Below are 15,308 nucleotides of genomic sequence, written 5' to 3' on the forward strand. Positions count from 1 at the left end.
ATTTTCAACTGATGGCAATAAACTCTATATAATAAACAAACAAGTGGATCAGAGACCAATTTAATGCTTTTATACAAATAAGGAGTAAGAACCAATATAGACAAGAGCTTTACAATAGAAATCTAACATAACTGAGTTACTGTAGGAAGGATTAAACTATATGTAGAAATCCAAGTAATCCTGTTTTCCTTTGTTTACAGTGCCAAATAGAAAAGTTCATCGTAAGATATTTTTTTTCTCCCAGAAAATAATTTTAACAACACATGCTCCCCAAAGCTCAGCAATGTGCACTGAGAACCCAAAGCCTGGCGGTCTATGCACCTACCCGAAGTTAATCACCCTCATCCTCACAGGGGAAAAAAAAGATGTGAACTGGAGACCTGTTAGATCACGTCTAGGATCAACAATGACTGTTTATAAATAAATACCGCCAATATTAAAGACAAGACCTAGGATTTTGGTGCTCCAGGAATAAGCTACTTCCACTAGCACAGCTCTCAACTGGCCTCATTACCCCTTGGACCTAACAAGTCTCTTTGACTAAACATAATAAATACCACACAGTGCTGTAATTTGGGAAATCAGTGTTAAACCCACTGTCAATTCATTTCCAGTTTGTAGGAAACTGACGTACCTTGGCTGACATCCTCTGTCTCTACCCGGAGATAATCAGGAATATCCAGAGAGACGAGCTGCCGCCCTGAGCCACGCTCCTGCCTCCCTGCACCCTGGCCATCAGAGCCACTCGCTGCCGTGTCCTGCACTTCCTCCTCGAGGTTACTCCCTCCAGGTTCTGTCAAGGCCACACTGGACAACAGTGGCTTTTGGTTTTGAGCATTCAGTGTCACAGTCTGTGCCACAGTAACGCTTTCCTGATCCTCTGAGTCGCTGCTCATGGACAATGCCTCCTCCACCACATCCTGAGGGAAGGCTGTCTGGGATGTGGCTTCCTCCCCAGGTTTATTAACCCGCTTTAGGAACTCTTCCACCTACAATTGTCAAATATCACAGATGATTAGAGTTGTTAACCCAAGCTACCAAGAGCACAGTTTTAAAGCCTTACAAGTTCAAAAGCACCTGCCATGCATGCACTCTCTACCACACGTATTTTGAAATATCCAGAGTCAAAACATTCAGGTTAACTATGCTCCTTTTACAACATTTGGAAACAAGTTGTCTTTGGAAACTACATACCAGCTAGCTGCAAAACAGAAAGTCTACAAAACTGACCGATAAATACAGTAAATCATTCTCAAGTAATATCTGAACTACAAATAGACCTGCCAAAGCACACATGATCAAGACTATCACTTTTTAATTAACCATCTTTCCTCCGACTTGCATTCAGAGAACCTGTACTCTGCCTTTCAGGTTAGCATAAACAGGTAAAATTGCCTTCATTCATTAGTTGCCTCATCTTTAAGATGTACCAAACGGTGAATGTGCTAAAAGGGTTCTGCTGCACAGTAGAGGGCTCAACATTATATCCTAACCAACACGCAGACACTAGTCCAAACCCTTCAAAGGCATGTGCAGATGCTCACTTCTGCGTTCGAGTTCCTCTAAGTGGCACTAAGCCTGAAGCAGTTCCTTACCAGAAAGTCTGAGAAAATGTGTACATTTTTTTCTTTGCATTATTAAAGTTGCCCTTGAACTATACTAGCCTTGGGTACAAGATGGCAATGGTCAAGCCTCTGATCAAAAATTATAGCAAAGAACTGGAGTTCAACACAGTATGTGCTGTCACCACCAGAAAACAGTGTTTTGCACTTGGGTGTTAGGGAATGCCAAGCATCCCAGAAGGTAAAGTAATGCTGAAAACCTGAGGCAACAGATTTTAAAGAGCCTCAAATAAAGAAAAATATACAGTGAACAATTTTTTCTAGCCATTCCGAATTTCCGAGTTAAAAAAAAAAAGCATAAAGTTGTAACTGAAAACAAAAAAGGCAGAGGTGTAAGCAAAAGTGTTGATACAAATTACTAAGAACATGGAGTTCCATGAAATACACCGACCTATACAAACATTTTTCTCCCACTGCTGAAATGCCAGCACTAACAAATGCCCTCACACACACTTTAAATAATCAGAGATGCTTTTAGTAACTATAGCAGCCTACACAGCTCTAAAGGAATGATGCACCCAGGTGTTGGGAATGACCTGCACATAACTTTGCCATTGAGCTCACACATTCCTCTTGATAAGACTGGCAAAAGACCACCAATGCCTTTCCGAATCAACCCTAACCTAACCACTCTCCACCTCAGCAGGGGAAAAAATCAAACCAAAACAGAACTGACACTTAAAAAATGCCACCTAGTCTGAGCAATTTTTTTTTTTCATTTTCATAATTCAACCACAGTTAAGGGAGTAGATAAATCTATGAATTACAGCAACACTAACAATTAACCCTACCTTCTTCAAAGTTTTATTTTTTTTGCAAGATCTTTCAGATTCCTCTGTAAAGAAGATGTGTGTGTTTTTGCTCTTCCTTGGTTTGCGCATATCTAAGAATTTCGACTTGAGTTTTGCTCTTTTCTCCAAGTACTGCACACTTCGGTGGGTGAAATCTGGCATTCCGCCATACCTGAAATTAAAAAAAAAACCACCAAAAAATAACAAAAACAGGACTTGGTTGGTTAGTTTCCAATCTGGAAGCTTTAATATGAATGTAGATGTCTACAGAAAATGGTGTAGTCTAAATTATTTCTTTATGAGATACTTGCTCCACTCTTAAAATATGTCACTGGATGTAGTTGCAAAACAATGTACCTTTATGAAAACTTTTAAATATTTTTATCTGAAAATGTTTACCCAAATTGGTTTTAGATGTTTTAATTTTTTCCTGACAGGTGTGTAACTTTAGATGGAAAGAATTTCCCAGACCAACCTGAATAACAGAAAATGAAAAAATATACTGATTAGTAGAATGAAACATCTTTTTGGTGGCTGTAAAGAACCTCCAAGAGAGCTGCTACTTTTGCCTCCTGGCAAATGCAATTTCAAAAAAAAAGGAAATATGGGCAATTCAATTAAGTAATTTTGATAAAGTAGAACAGATATTGTCAACTACAAAGCACACTCCTTTTTGAAACATATATATATTGAACAACTTGCATCTTGCAGAAACGCTAGACCTAAACTACAGTCCACCACTGCCCTATGATGTTACTTCTACAGCACTGACCACCATATCTTTCAGTCATACCACCAAAAATGAAATTTCACCGGTCAGCACCCTGGCTACACCTTATTACAATAGCAACCAGTACAAAGCAACCTCATTCCAGTATGAAACAGCTGTAAATTATGATCTAAGCTCACAAGACTCTAAAATCAGAGGACCATTCATTGTCAGAGCCTTTAAGCTCTAATTTAAATAGCTGCTGGCCATTTAACATTTACACAACTGCAAGTACCTCACCAGTTACACTCCTGTTTCGAAACACTTTTCTTGTTCTTTAATTGGTCTCTGTAACTTTGCATTTCTCTCTTTAGCCAAAGGACTACAGTTTTATTAAGAGCACAACCAACTTTGGGAATTGTCTCCAAAGGTTTAACGAAATGGGAATGGAGACAAGGAGTCTGTTTCTATATAACAAGACAGCTGACTTGCTATGAAGAAAACCAAAGTTGCTCATAAGCAATTACTTTTGTCCTGTGCCACACTTTAAACCCAAAACAGAGCAGGCTTCCTCAGGATCTTCCACGGGGTTCTCATCCACATCCAATTCATGGCTAAAAAAAAACCCAGATAACAAAATTACTGTAAAAAATACTCTTATTTTACAGACAAACCGCTAAGAAACTCACTTATCAAAAACATTTAAATGTGGGCTTCAGTAAGTCCTTCCACATGCTGCTGAAACCAAGCAAGACAGGTAACACTACTCTATTCATATCCATCAGCATGGTTTTTTTTTCTTACCCAATTCTAGGGACATATGTCCTTGTGTTGGGGTTAAAATATGCTAACTATTCTGAATGACCTCTTAAAATATTTAATATCAAGCCCTACATGGAACTGATGAAGACAGTGTTTGTTCACCCTATTTCCAGATTACCATCATAATCTATTACGCTATCTATATTATTATCTATTATTAATGCTATAGCAACAGCAAAATATTAGAACAAAACCAAAGCTACATGATTAGCAGGTAATAAATCCATTTGTCCCTTCATCTTTGAGTTTGTAAATTTATTAGAGGAAGAGCCATCTCATCATGTTTGAGGCTATAAATTTTTAGAGAAGAAAGACTGTGACAAGGCAGGGATTAGTTATTGTACGATTGCCATAGCACTGAGCACTTTACTGCCAGCATATAATTCAGTTAAACAAAACGAAATATTGTTCTTGTATTGTCTACGCTAATTAGACCTACATAAGCAATTTAACAATCTTGTATACTTCGGTGGCACAGGAACAGTACTGTCACCTTGCACAGTCATTAAGGCCACACATTGTTTTCATAAAGCAACAGAAAATAAGAAATATCCACTGCTTGTTGCTAGGTAAAGTGATAAGCAGTGATGGAAGACTATGTAGTTTTCTACTAAAGTTTTAACTCACAATCTCGATCAAACTATAAATCACGAGGCTTCTGGACCTGGGCTTCTTGAGAAAAAAGCTCATCTAAATTTCCTGACTTGCCTTCTTTTGACTTTAACATGTCTGTGTTCAGGAGGCTCTTCATCCTCATCTTCATTTTGGTTGTGAAGCAGCAACTGTTCTTTGTCATTTGAATTCAAGCTACATGACCCCTGTGAACCTAAAAAAACCACACAAACCAAGACGGATGAGATCACATTTTCTTTCTGCATAAATTAATTCCTTATCTTCCTGTCCTCAGCAGCTACAGTTAGGTTGTCGTACAAATCTGAATCTGACAGATAAGGCACAAGTGCCAAACACACATATCTTTACCTGTCTCTGAGCAACAAGATACCAATACAAGCTTCCAGTATTAGTAACACTGCAGATTTAATAATCTTAATCAGAACCAACCTCAAATTATCTCAGCTCTCCAAGAAAAATAAAATGCCTACAAGGTACAAATTCAAAAAGGTTTCTTCCTTGTGCATCAATTTTGTTCCATTTAATTGTCTATGTTAAGATATTCACATAAATTTAATAAGAAAGGATTCAAACAGTCTTCTCATTTCTTGTTGGAAAGGAGATTTTCCTGTGACCTGTCCCATTCCAACTCTACTCTAAGATCGAGATGGGACCACACCTGCTTCTTCCCTCCTGAGAAAGTCACTAGCAGCAGACTCAGAGGTTTCCTGCCAACCTGAAGTCTCAAGCTGCTGACACTTAATTCACGTGCTTCATCGCTCCCCTTCAGCAGGGGAAACCATACAACAGTCAGGAAAGACATTACACTGCTGCTTAAAGCAAACACTGGCAGGAAGAACTGGCAGGCAAATGAGATTGCTCTTTCCCTTCTCTGCATGTTGAACTGGTCAGCAAAAACATCTCCAGCCCAGTCCTGTACCTCCCTCACAGCTCTTCCAGTAGTCTATGGCACAGCCACTGGCTTTCACCACACTACTACGTTACCTGACACTTCCACTTGTTAGCATCAGTTGTGAACATATGAATTTGGGGTTGTGAAGATGACTGCAACCCACTGCTTAATTGGTAACTTAATGCTGAAAGACACCTTGCCCACAGTAACACGGTAGTCCCAGAACTGAAGAACTATTATTTTTTTTCTCAAAAATCCATTCTTAAAATTTATCAGACTCCTGAGAATATCAACCTGAGTTTTCATTCAGACTATCAGTGAGAAAAGACACATCAGCAGAATGACACAGCTGCAATACCAATACTAAGATAAATAAACAAATATGCACTAACAGTATTCTCTCACCACTTTCTGTAGTACATCTTAAGATCTATGAAGTACATGTTCTATTAAAATCACCTCTGACTGAAGAACATGTTCAATATAGAGGTTAGAGAGGAGAGAGATCATCCAGAGAAGCACAAGGAAGAAAAAGGAGTAGAGTACTCAATCATTCCACAAAACACTTGACTTTTTTTAAAAAGCCATAACACAGACGTGCCCTCGTTTCTTATACATAACCACCTAGAGAAATTCTGGTAAAATCAATTTTACCTGATTTTGTATTACCTGATTGGTCAATACTTTTATTTTCACAAGATGCACTCCTTTTTCTGGTTCCTCCATCACAGGGCTCCTCCCGGCTCTCACTGTCAGATGAACTACACTCTTGAGGACCTTGGTGGGCTACTGCTGGAGCTGCACAGCTCTGCTCCACTTCCTCCATATTCAGATTTAAATTACAAATCCCAGAGATTATTTCACTGTGGGGCTCAGCGCCCGAAGGGAGTGTTTCCTCACTTGGGGTGTTAGAGGGAGCTGGCTCCAGGCTCAGCACTTCACTGTGTTCAGCCCCTGGGCAAACCAAGTCTATTTTTCCTGAAAGACCCATCTCCTGGGTAACCCCATTAGCTTCCACGTTGTCACCATGTGAGCAATCAGTAGTCCATCCTTGACTTGTCCAGTACTGAAACTGTTCCCAGTAATACCAGTACAGTTCACTATAATGCTGCTCCCACTCTTCCCTGGTGTCTGGACTATTCCAAGGCTCAGAGGCTGTGGTGGCCTCGGATGATGAGACCTCTTGATGCTTCTCTAGCCAGCTTTGCCAAAGAAGGCCCTCTCCATACTCACTCCAGTACTTCTCCCATTTTTCTTTACATTCACGGGGTAAAACCTCATTTGCAAGACTTTCTGAACTTTCACAGTTCCCTTCACTTACAACCTGAAGTTTGCTACTCTTCTCATGTTGTTCCATAGCTAGGGCCAGCTCACCAGAAACAGACTGGGTATCACCACCACAAACTCGATCCTGGCATTCCTGCCCCGTTTTATCCTCGTGTTTTTGCTTTAACTCTTTTTTCTTCTTGTTTTTCTTTTTCATAAGCCTCATGTTACTTCTCTTTCTATAATTTTCTGTTGCCTAGAATATAATGGAAAAACATATTCAGAAGTCTACAGCGTACATGCAGTCTTTTCTTGTCCTCTCTCCAGCACATTTCCATTTCCGTTGTAACCCTCCCTGTTGTGGCAACCCTGATGTCAGCTTTCTCCCCACAAAAGGTTGTAAGGTTTATGAGTCTGATAAGGCCCCATTGCATAACCCTGGCTGACATTTCTGAGGAAGCTCTGAGAATGGGCTGTGAGAAAGTCTATAGAAAGACACACACACAAAAAAGTAGAATTACAGACAGAAGGGGGGCTACTCACAAGGATTCAGAAGGAAAAACATCAACATGAAAGACTATAAAATCCTAAAAGGAGGTTGGTCAGGAACTGTGGGGTCACTGGGTTGAGCTTAAAAGTAAAGCAGTATCTCAGTAACATCAAGGACCTGTTTTAGGGGGCTGCAGAGGCTGACCAGATTGTCTGGTATCTGCCTGGCCAGCAAACACTGTTCAGGTGTCTCATTAGGGCAGTGAACATATAATGCTCAGCCTAATAGAATGTTAACTCCTTGCTACCTCTGGGTGCTTTAAACAAAAAAGGATCACTTTATACTTGTAACCTCTGTAAATCCTGCAGCTGGATCTCTGTATGTCTGAAGACACAGACCCAAGAAGGGTGTAGTATTCTTCCTATCCCATGCTAATTTCCAAGTTGGCTAACAGAAACACAAGGAAACAGCCTCCTCTCCAAACAGGTGGCATTTGCCAGTTTGTGGCAAAAACATTTGTGCAATACAAACATTTCACTTGTTACAACACACTCAGACTGCTACAGCTGTCTAGCGGAACAGAAGACATAAACCTGCTACTGAAAAGAAACGCTGGAGTAACTTGTTGGTTTAATCAAATACAACTCCACTTGTTTCTGTGGGGCTTCCTGTGCTTACAGATATAAACAAGATAAAAACATCCAACAAAAGCAATTTTTTCTATCAGATAAATCCACCATTTTTTTTTCATAAACTGCCAAATTAAGTTTGGCAGGTAAAAAGGTGGTGGTGGTGAGAGACTACAACTCATGTAGACAAAAGACTGCAGATATACAGCTATTACTCCAAATGTCCCATCAGCTGCAATCCCTAGTTTTGTTGCATTGACAAATGCATAAGGTGGACTATAAAGATGTTAGGTTCAGAGAACTGGCATTAATCTTTCATACACATCCCTCAAAATGTCATGTTCATACACACAGTGCAAAGCACAATGCTCAGTAGTAATCTAGTAAAGACATACATTTTTTTCATTTAACTTATTTGCAGTATTACTTGTTGTAATGTGTGTAAGCAGCGTGCTTCCTGCCCCCCCCCCCCCCCCCAATCCTGACCTTCATTTCCATAACAATGCTCAATGCTCAAGTGATAACCACCAGTGCCAGTCAGTAGTAACAGATGCATATGATCATGGCAGCTGCATCCTGCTCAAAGTGGATTGGGGCAGACAGATCAACACCATAGCCAAGGGCTAATCTGAACCATGTGCTCACCTAATAGTGCTGCTCAAGGGCCAACTCAAGCCAAGCTTGAAACTAACTTCTGTAGTCATTATGCAAATATGACTGAATCAATTATCTCACTCTGCCATAAATAGTGGACAGTGCAGATCCCACTGAGCTTTCCTGCACAGCAGTGGGCTGCATGACAGGACCTCCCCTTGAGCAGAGATGCCTCTCAAGGTTACTCCTCGAGGCTGAGAGATTCCTTGCTGCAATGGGTTCTTGGTAAGTGATTAAGAGCACGCTAAACTTTGAAATCTTAGTTGAGTGGTATAAAGGATCGATTGTGTACATAGAATCCTTTAGATATAAACTGTTGACAAAGTCTGAGTCTAAGTCTTGATCTAGTCACACCTAAACTCCCCTCTAAAAAGAAGTTCAGAACCCACAGGGGTCCTTTCTCAACCTCATGGCTCAATGGGAGGGTCTCCCTGACAATTTTGTCTGACCCTGTCCTCTGTGCAGTAAATAATCAAGTGTACACTGCAATCAAATCTTGTTAAACCACTGTCGCATTTACTACCAAACTTCATTAAACTGCTATTTTATACCAATAAACATATTGCTACTTCTCTCTTAGAAGTGAAGTGTGTCATCATTCCATCCGCAACACTACTACGTAGCAAGAAAAACTGCATATATACTTTGGGCTTGAAGCTGGATGCCTGTACGGTCTATTTACATGCCTTCAATTAAAATAATGTACAAGTTTCTCCGGTTGATTTACAAATCAATCAGGTCAGAACCGTGCGCTCTCCACAGAAGTACTCTCTCACTGCCAAGGAGGTCTGTATTCCATAAAGTGGATAATGTGGATATCCCACTGTCTTTTTCTCATATGCGAACAATTTTAGTCTTTCTCTAAAGCTCAAGTGCTCCCTACGGGAAGCAGAGCACCTAAGCCTCACTCCTGCCATTTGGGGACAGCCTGGCTTTTTCAGTTGCAAAGGGGATCTAAGAAACTAGCTTTTTATATTAGTACCTAAAGCTAAATGGTTAAAGCAGACAGTGTGAACACATGCGCTCAGACTGGAGTGTACTAGTTGTCCTGATGCAGAACATCAATGTGATCACAGCTATTTTAAACTAGCTCTCTTTAGCAGCAAGAGCAGAATAGATATGGAAACATAAAGCACAGCCTGACCCTGTTTAGTCAAACTGGCAGGTGCATTTTAAAAACCACACAGGTATGTTGCTACAAGTACGTGAGGCAGGACATTAAAGACAGCTTGGATACACTTCCATGAACTGCAGTCCCCAAAATAACTGGGTAGACATGCCCCTACATCTGGAAACACAAAGTAAACAGAAAGAATAAAGTGAATAAAGATTTACCACAAAGTCCCTGCGGGCTGACTGCCCACCAAATTGCAGAGGCAACCCCATGCTCTTCATAAGCTCAGCCTCCGAGTCTAGTTCGACTTCTTCCAGGTCCAGAGCATGATTAGTATCCACCTTCAGTGTCACATTGGGACAACGGTTCTCCTCCTCAGATGCTTGATCTTCCCCTATTAACAAATTCTATTAAGTAAATATAATCTGATTCTGATACCTCAATGCCACAGCATGGCCTACAAAAAAATAGTACAACTGCCTCTTAAGCCTCCTTTCCCATTTAAAATTTTTCTCATGAACACCTCAGCAGGAACCAAAATCTAACTTTAACAGCCAAAACATTGCACTGGGTCTGGCTAGCAGCCTCTGTGGTGCTGTGTTTGAGATCTGTGGCTAAAACAGTGTGGAGATAACACACCAATGTTTTGGCTACTGCCGAGCAGTGCTTGCACAGCCCCATAACCTTCTCTTTTTACCATCTGCTCTCCCCAGCGAGTAGGCTGGGGTGGCCAAGAGATCAGGAGTGGACACAGGTGTGACTGCTGACCTAAACTGGATGAAGAGATAGTCCGCATCATATGTGATGTGCGGCAATAAGCATTGGGGTAGAGGGTGTGGGTGCTTGGAGTCACACTGCAAACATTCACCTCAGTCTTGCAGAGCAAACTGCAAAAACGCCCAGCAAACAACAAAAACATTAGTATCATGGAAAAAAATTCTTTACAGAAGTTCTTCTGGCATATATCACAGCAAACTTAAAATACAAGAAACTGCCAGTTTTGTTACAATCTTTCAAAATCCCACTAACAAAGATAATGTGGTTTTACAACAATGTGTGAACTACAGAACCTAATTATCTCAGAAGTAACTGATCAACTATTGAATCACTGCTTGCATATTGTATCTATATAAAATGACAAATACCACTGAGAAAGTAGGAACTGGTTATTAATGGAAATTCTGAAATACAAAAGCTCTTGATAGTTGATAAAACTGAAGCATTTATGATTTTTTTTTTTTTTTCATCGGGATATATTTACTGCCAAATTATCACACAGCACCAAGACCCTTCTGGTTTTAACTGATTACTCTCATCACAATTCAATCATATATGCAGAAAACGACATTTTACATTCTCCTTCACTCCTCTCACATTGCTTCCACCAAACTTGTGCTATCAATTATCAGCTTCCATGGACATTCCTTTCTGTTCAAACTTCTTCCTTTCAAATCAAGCTATTATATGATGCTGCAGCTAGCGAGACAGCAAAGGAAAAGCCAGATACCAAAAGAATTATGTTTAGATAGGTATATGTGGGGAGTTTGGGAGAATAGAGCAAAAGAGTGGTGCTGAATTTGCCAGAGCACGCACCATGACCATTCCCAAAATACAGGCATGTCAAGGGAGAGACTGACTCCGGTCCTCCTCATATAATTCCTCAGGTACATGCAAATTACAATTTCCCCCATCAGGGCTACTGCTTATTCTTTACTGTCCCTGCTGATTAATCAGCAACAGCTGATGTCCTAGGCCAAGGCAGAGACAGCAGGACAGTGTTTCTCTCAGGCAAACAGCTAGGATCTGCAAGCTCTCTGTTATATAATTAATTTTGAGTTTGTTAAAATTGTGATTTGTGAACTAATCTGCTTTGTGCACCAGGTGGAGATTATATGAGGTGGTAAGTCTGTCAGACAGGAATAACCACTGCGCTTGGTCTGGCACAAACTTCCACATCAAAATTATGGTAACGTGAAAACTACGCAAGTGCTACATTATTATTTACATCTATCGCCATAGCAAAAGCACTGAAAAACAATTGAGAAACAGGAACAACTTAGATAAACACACATAACTCACTTTAAGTATGTACATCAAACCGCACAGTACATTTTATCTTACCTGTACTGTTATTGTCATCTTTGACATAAAATCCTTTTAATCCTAGTTTATATAATTTTCGATCTCTGTAAAAACGAAGACATACATTGATGCAGAAGGCCATCATTAAAACAATTATTTTTTTTTTTTACAGTAAAAACAATCGTTCAGTGGAAAAAACCTCCCCAAGGATGTGTTAGAGTCCCCATGGCTGAGGGTTTCAAGATGCAACTGGACAGGGTGATGGACAAGCTCACCTGGGCCCCCCTTCCCTGGGAAGGCTGGACCAGACCATCTTTCGAGACACCTTCCCATCTGGGCTGCCCTGTGACTCCCAACACACAAAACAAAGAAAAATATGTAAAAGGCAACACTTTAAAGCCTGCTGGGAAAGTCTATCCGAGAGCTGTTCAGAAAATGCTGTTGCTACATAGAATACCCTGGAATTGAAATTTTAGGCCCTCAAAAGATTCCGTTTAAGTGGAACTTAATGTCTCTCGTCCACAACTGCAATTACTTCAGCCATCAGCCGACGCTGGAGGACCATCACCTCCGCAAATGCCTCCGCTAAACACTGACTGTATTTAACCGCAAAATTGGCCACGACCTCCTCCCCGCAGTCACGCACCTGCCACAGCCCGTGACAGGCACCAGCCCCCGCTAGCAGAGCTGTTCCGCCCGGCGCGGGGAGGCTCCGGGGCCCGCCGCTCGCCTCGGGGGGAGGGACGGGGGGGCAGCCCGGCCGCCCCGTCTGGGGGAGAAGGGGTCGGGGGGGAGCCCGGCCGCCGGGGGGGACGAGCGGTTTGGGGAGCGGCGCCACCGCAGCCCGCGCAGCCGCTGCCCCAGCCGGGGGCGACGCAGCGCGGCCCGCGCTCCTGGGGAGGGAGCGGGCTCCGGCCGGCGGCACGGCTGCTGCCGTACCCGCTCCGGCGAGGGCCCCCCGCGGTTACCGGGTCCCCCTCGCCTACGGCTGGCATCGTTTGGTAAACGCGGCCTACAGGGACCTTTCGTGCGGCCCCCCCCGCCGCTCTGCAGCCGCCACGGCCGCAGCACCTTTACTCGCGCCTCCCCAGCGGAAACCTGCCCCGGCCCCGGGGGACGCGGCCAGGCGGGGCCCGCCCGGCGCCGAGGCCGCTACTCACTCGACGAAGGCGCGGGAGCAGAGGCAGAGGATGCTCTGGGCCGCCCCCGCTCGCAGCAGCAGCTCCGCCACCGGCCGCCCCCACGCGTCCTGCACCATGCCTGCGGGCAGCCCCGCGCCGCGGCACCGACCCGCGGCGCCTTCCGCCGGAACTGCCGTGAGCGCCGAGACCGCCCCCAGCCCGCCCCGCTACGGCCGGGGGGCGGCCCGAGCCCAGCCCGAGCCCAGCCCGAGCCCAGCCCGAGCCCAGCCCGAGCCCAGCCCGAGCCCAGCCGAGCCCAGCCCGAGCCCAGCCGAGCCCAGCCGAGCCGCCTCGGGGCGGGGTGCCCGTCGCGGCGGTACCGAAGCTTCCGCTCAAGAAGGAGCCGCTGCAGCCGAGGTGCGGCTCGGCGCTCAGCAACGCTGCTTTGCGGGCCAGCGGCCCAGGCTGCCCGGGCCTTTGAGAGCCGCGGGCGGCGGTGCCTGTGCGAGGGCGGCCGTAGTTAGGCCAGCTGTGCTTTCAGCGACTCCCCGTGAGGGGTGTTTGCGTTTTGCTGGTGTTCAGAGTGGGGGGAAGAGTTACCGGCGACAAAGATCTGGCAAAACCGGGAGTGGGGGACAGGAGTGGGGAAGCCTGACCGGAACAGAAGTAACAGGAGAGCTGAAAATGCGGAGGGGACGGGGCGGGGGCGGCCCGAGGGGCTCGGGGTGAGCACAGCGCCCAGGGGCCCGGAGGCGGCGGGGAGCGCGGGCGGCGGCGCTGGGGCGCAGGGGGGTGGGGGCGGGGTGCGGCACAGCACAGGGGCGCAGGGCCTGCGCGCAGATTTTTCCCCAGTGGAGTCCTGCTTCAGGTACCGGATCGGATGTAACCTGGGAAGACATAGCTGTGGAGTGAGACTGTGAGGTGTGGGGGAGCCGCTGTGGGAGCTGCTCCGGACAGCAGGCGGGCAGGGCAGCGCCGGGCAGGCCGCAAGGTGCTGGCCCACAGAATGAAATTTTATCCTTGCCTCTGCTACACAGACGTTACCTGATGGTGCACACGGTTTGAGAGATTTCCTGCATAAAACACTGAGCGATGGACTGTGCAGCTCATAGATTATTCCAAGCTTATCTGTAAAATGCATGAAATCCAGGTCTCTCTGAAGACTGTTACAAAGCCTTCCTAGACACCCCTGGGACAGGATTTCTCAGAGAATAATTATGAACTTCATGATCTTCTCCTACCTGGTAGCCTGCCTACTGGACACGGGGAGAGTATTAGAAAGAAACGTGTCACACCTGCCTGCCCTGCTTTTAGGGCCTTTGCAAGGTGTTTGCTTTTGACAAGGTGGGGTACTGGGCTTTATGTTAGCTATATTCAATGCATGATGTGCTGTGCAGTTCATCCGTTGTGCTGTGTCATTCAGCTTGCATCGGTACATTTTGGGTAACAAGGCTGTACAGCCTCATGAGGATGCAAAATGTTCTCAGGATTTTTAATGTTTCATGTGGGAAGTATGCGAAGGGAAGTTTGGAGGTGGAAGGACTAATTGTTCAGGGAGCACAACTACCATCCAACAACAAATTCCATCCACTTAAACAAATCTCAGAATTAATTGTATCCTATTCACCATCTTACATCTGATATAACGGAAAATATTAAATGCCATCATTAGTCAGGACTTGTATACACCTGATGATAATTAAATAGTTCAGAAATACAGGGAAAGAGTACACCACTTCTGGCACTCATATGGGTATAACTGTGCAATTAGGATGCTATATCACCTTCACATTTCAAAACTGAAAATGCAGTAAAATAATAGCAAATCTTTTTAACACAAATTGTTTAGCAACAGCCAAATGCTGAGTGTATAAAAGTTGAATTGTGAAATATTTTGAGAATTATTACGCTCTTCTTCTTAAGGAACAAAAACCACATTTCAAATGAAAGGCAGAGAATACTTTTGTATAAGAATAAGATGGCTGTTCTTTTATAATATCCAGGCCCAATATCCTGCAGCCCCAGGAGGAGCCACCACCAGGTAAGGCTAGACATGTGGGAATACCTCCTAATACTCTCCCATTCCCTAGCCTTCTGCAGCTGATGGCATATGGTTTCTGCTTGTTCAGTAAGACAGTGGGTTTTTCCTCATGATACTTGTCCAGTTTCCCCCCGGATCCATCGTCTAGCAGTGAATTGCACAAAATTGCTTACCTTATTGGAAGATTAAGTGAGCAATTGATCCATACTCAGCTAACGTGCTGCTGGATTTTATAGATGTCGGTCATATTCCTTATAATCTCTCTTTTCCAAACTGACGAGGCCTGGTATATTCAGTGTTCCTTCTCTAGGGGCCAGTCAATACCTCAGGTCTTCCTCATTACTCTTTTCTAACCTTCTTCTGATTGTACTATTTCATGGACTGCGCTGGCAGGTCTGACCTAGGCAGGGCCGTGCACTTGGAGTGTGAATTTTAGCAGAGG

The 15,308-nt window shown here is 44.0% G+C and overlaps 1 protein-coding gene across 2 annotated transcripts in view; it reads right to left on the reverse strand.

Moving 5' to 3' along the window:
• TGS1 (trimethylguanosine synthase 1) overlaps positions 1-13,001 on the reverse strand; it is a 29,068-nt gene extending 16,067 nt beyond the window's left edge. Inside the window, exons 1-8 of one of the 2 annotated variants that reach the window (XM_037380722.1) lie at positions 12,865-13,001; positions 11,744-11,808; positions 9,844-10,016; positions 6,139-6,991; positions 4,653-4,770; positions 3,650-3,736; positions 2,414-2,585; positions 635-989 (exon numbers count right to left, since the gene is read on the reverse strand). In XM_037380722.1, the coding sequence (XP_037236619.1) occupies positions 635-989; positions 2,414-2,585; positions 3,650-3,736; positions 4,653-4,770; positions 6,139-6,991; positions 9,844-10,016; positions 11,744-11,808; positions 12,865-12,962 (1,921 nt within the window). In that variant the 5' untranslated portion in view covers positions 12,963-13,001. Of the gene's footprint in view, positions 1-634; positions 990-2,413; positions 2,586-3,649; positions 3,737-4,652; positions 4,771-6,138; positions 6,992-9,843; positions 10,017-11,743; positions 11,809-11,979; positions 12,268-12,864 lie in introns of those variants that run through there. The other variant, XM_037380724.1, reaches the window with a different exon arrangement.
• Between the last annotated feature and the right edge of the window lie 2,307 nt (positions 13,002-15,308).

This window comes from Falco rusticolus, chromosome 3 (genome assembly GCF_015220075.1).
Source record: "Falco rusticolus isolate bFalRus1 chromosome 3, bFalRus1.pri, whole genome shotgun sequence".
NCBI lineage: Eukaryota > Metazoa > Chordata > Aves > Falconiformes > Falconidae > Falco > Falco rusticolus.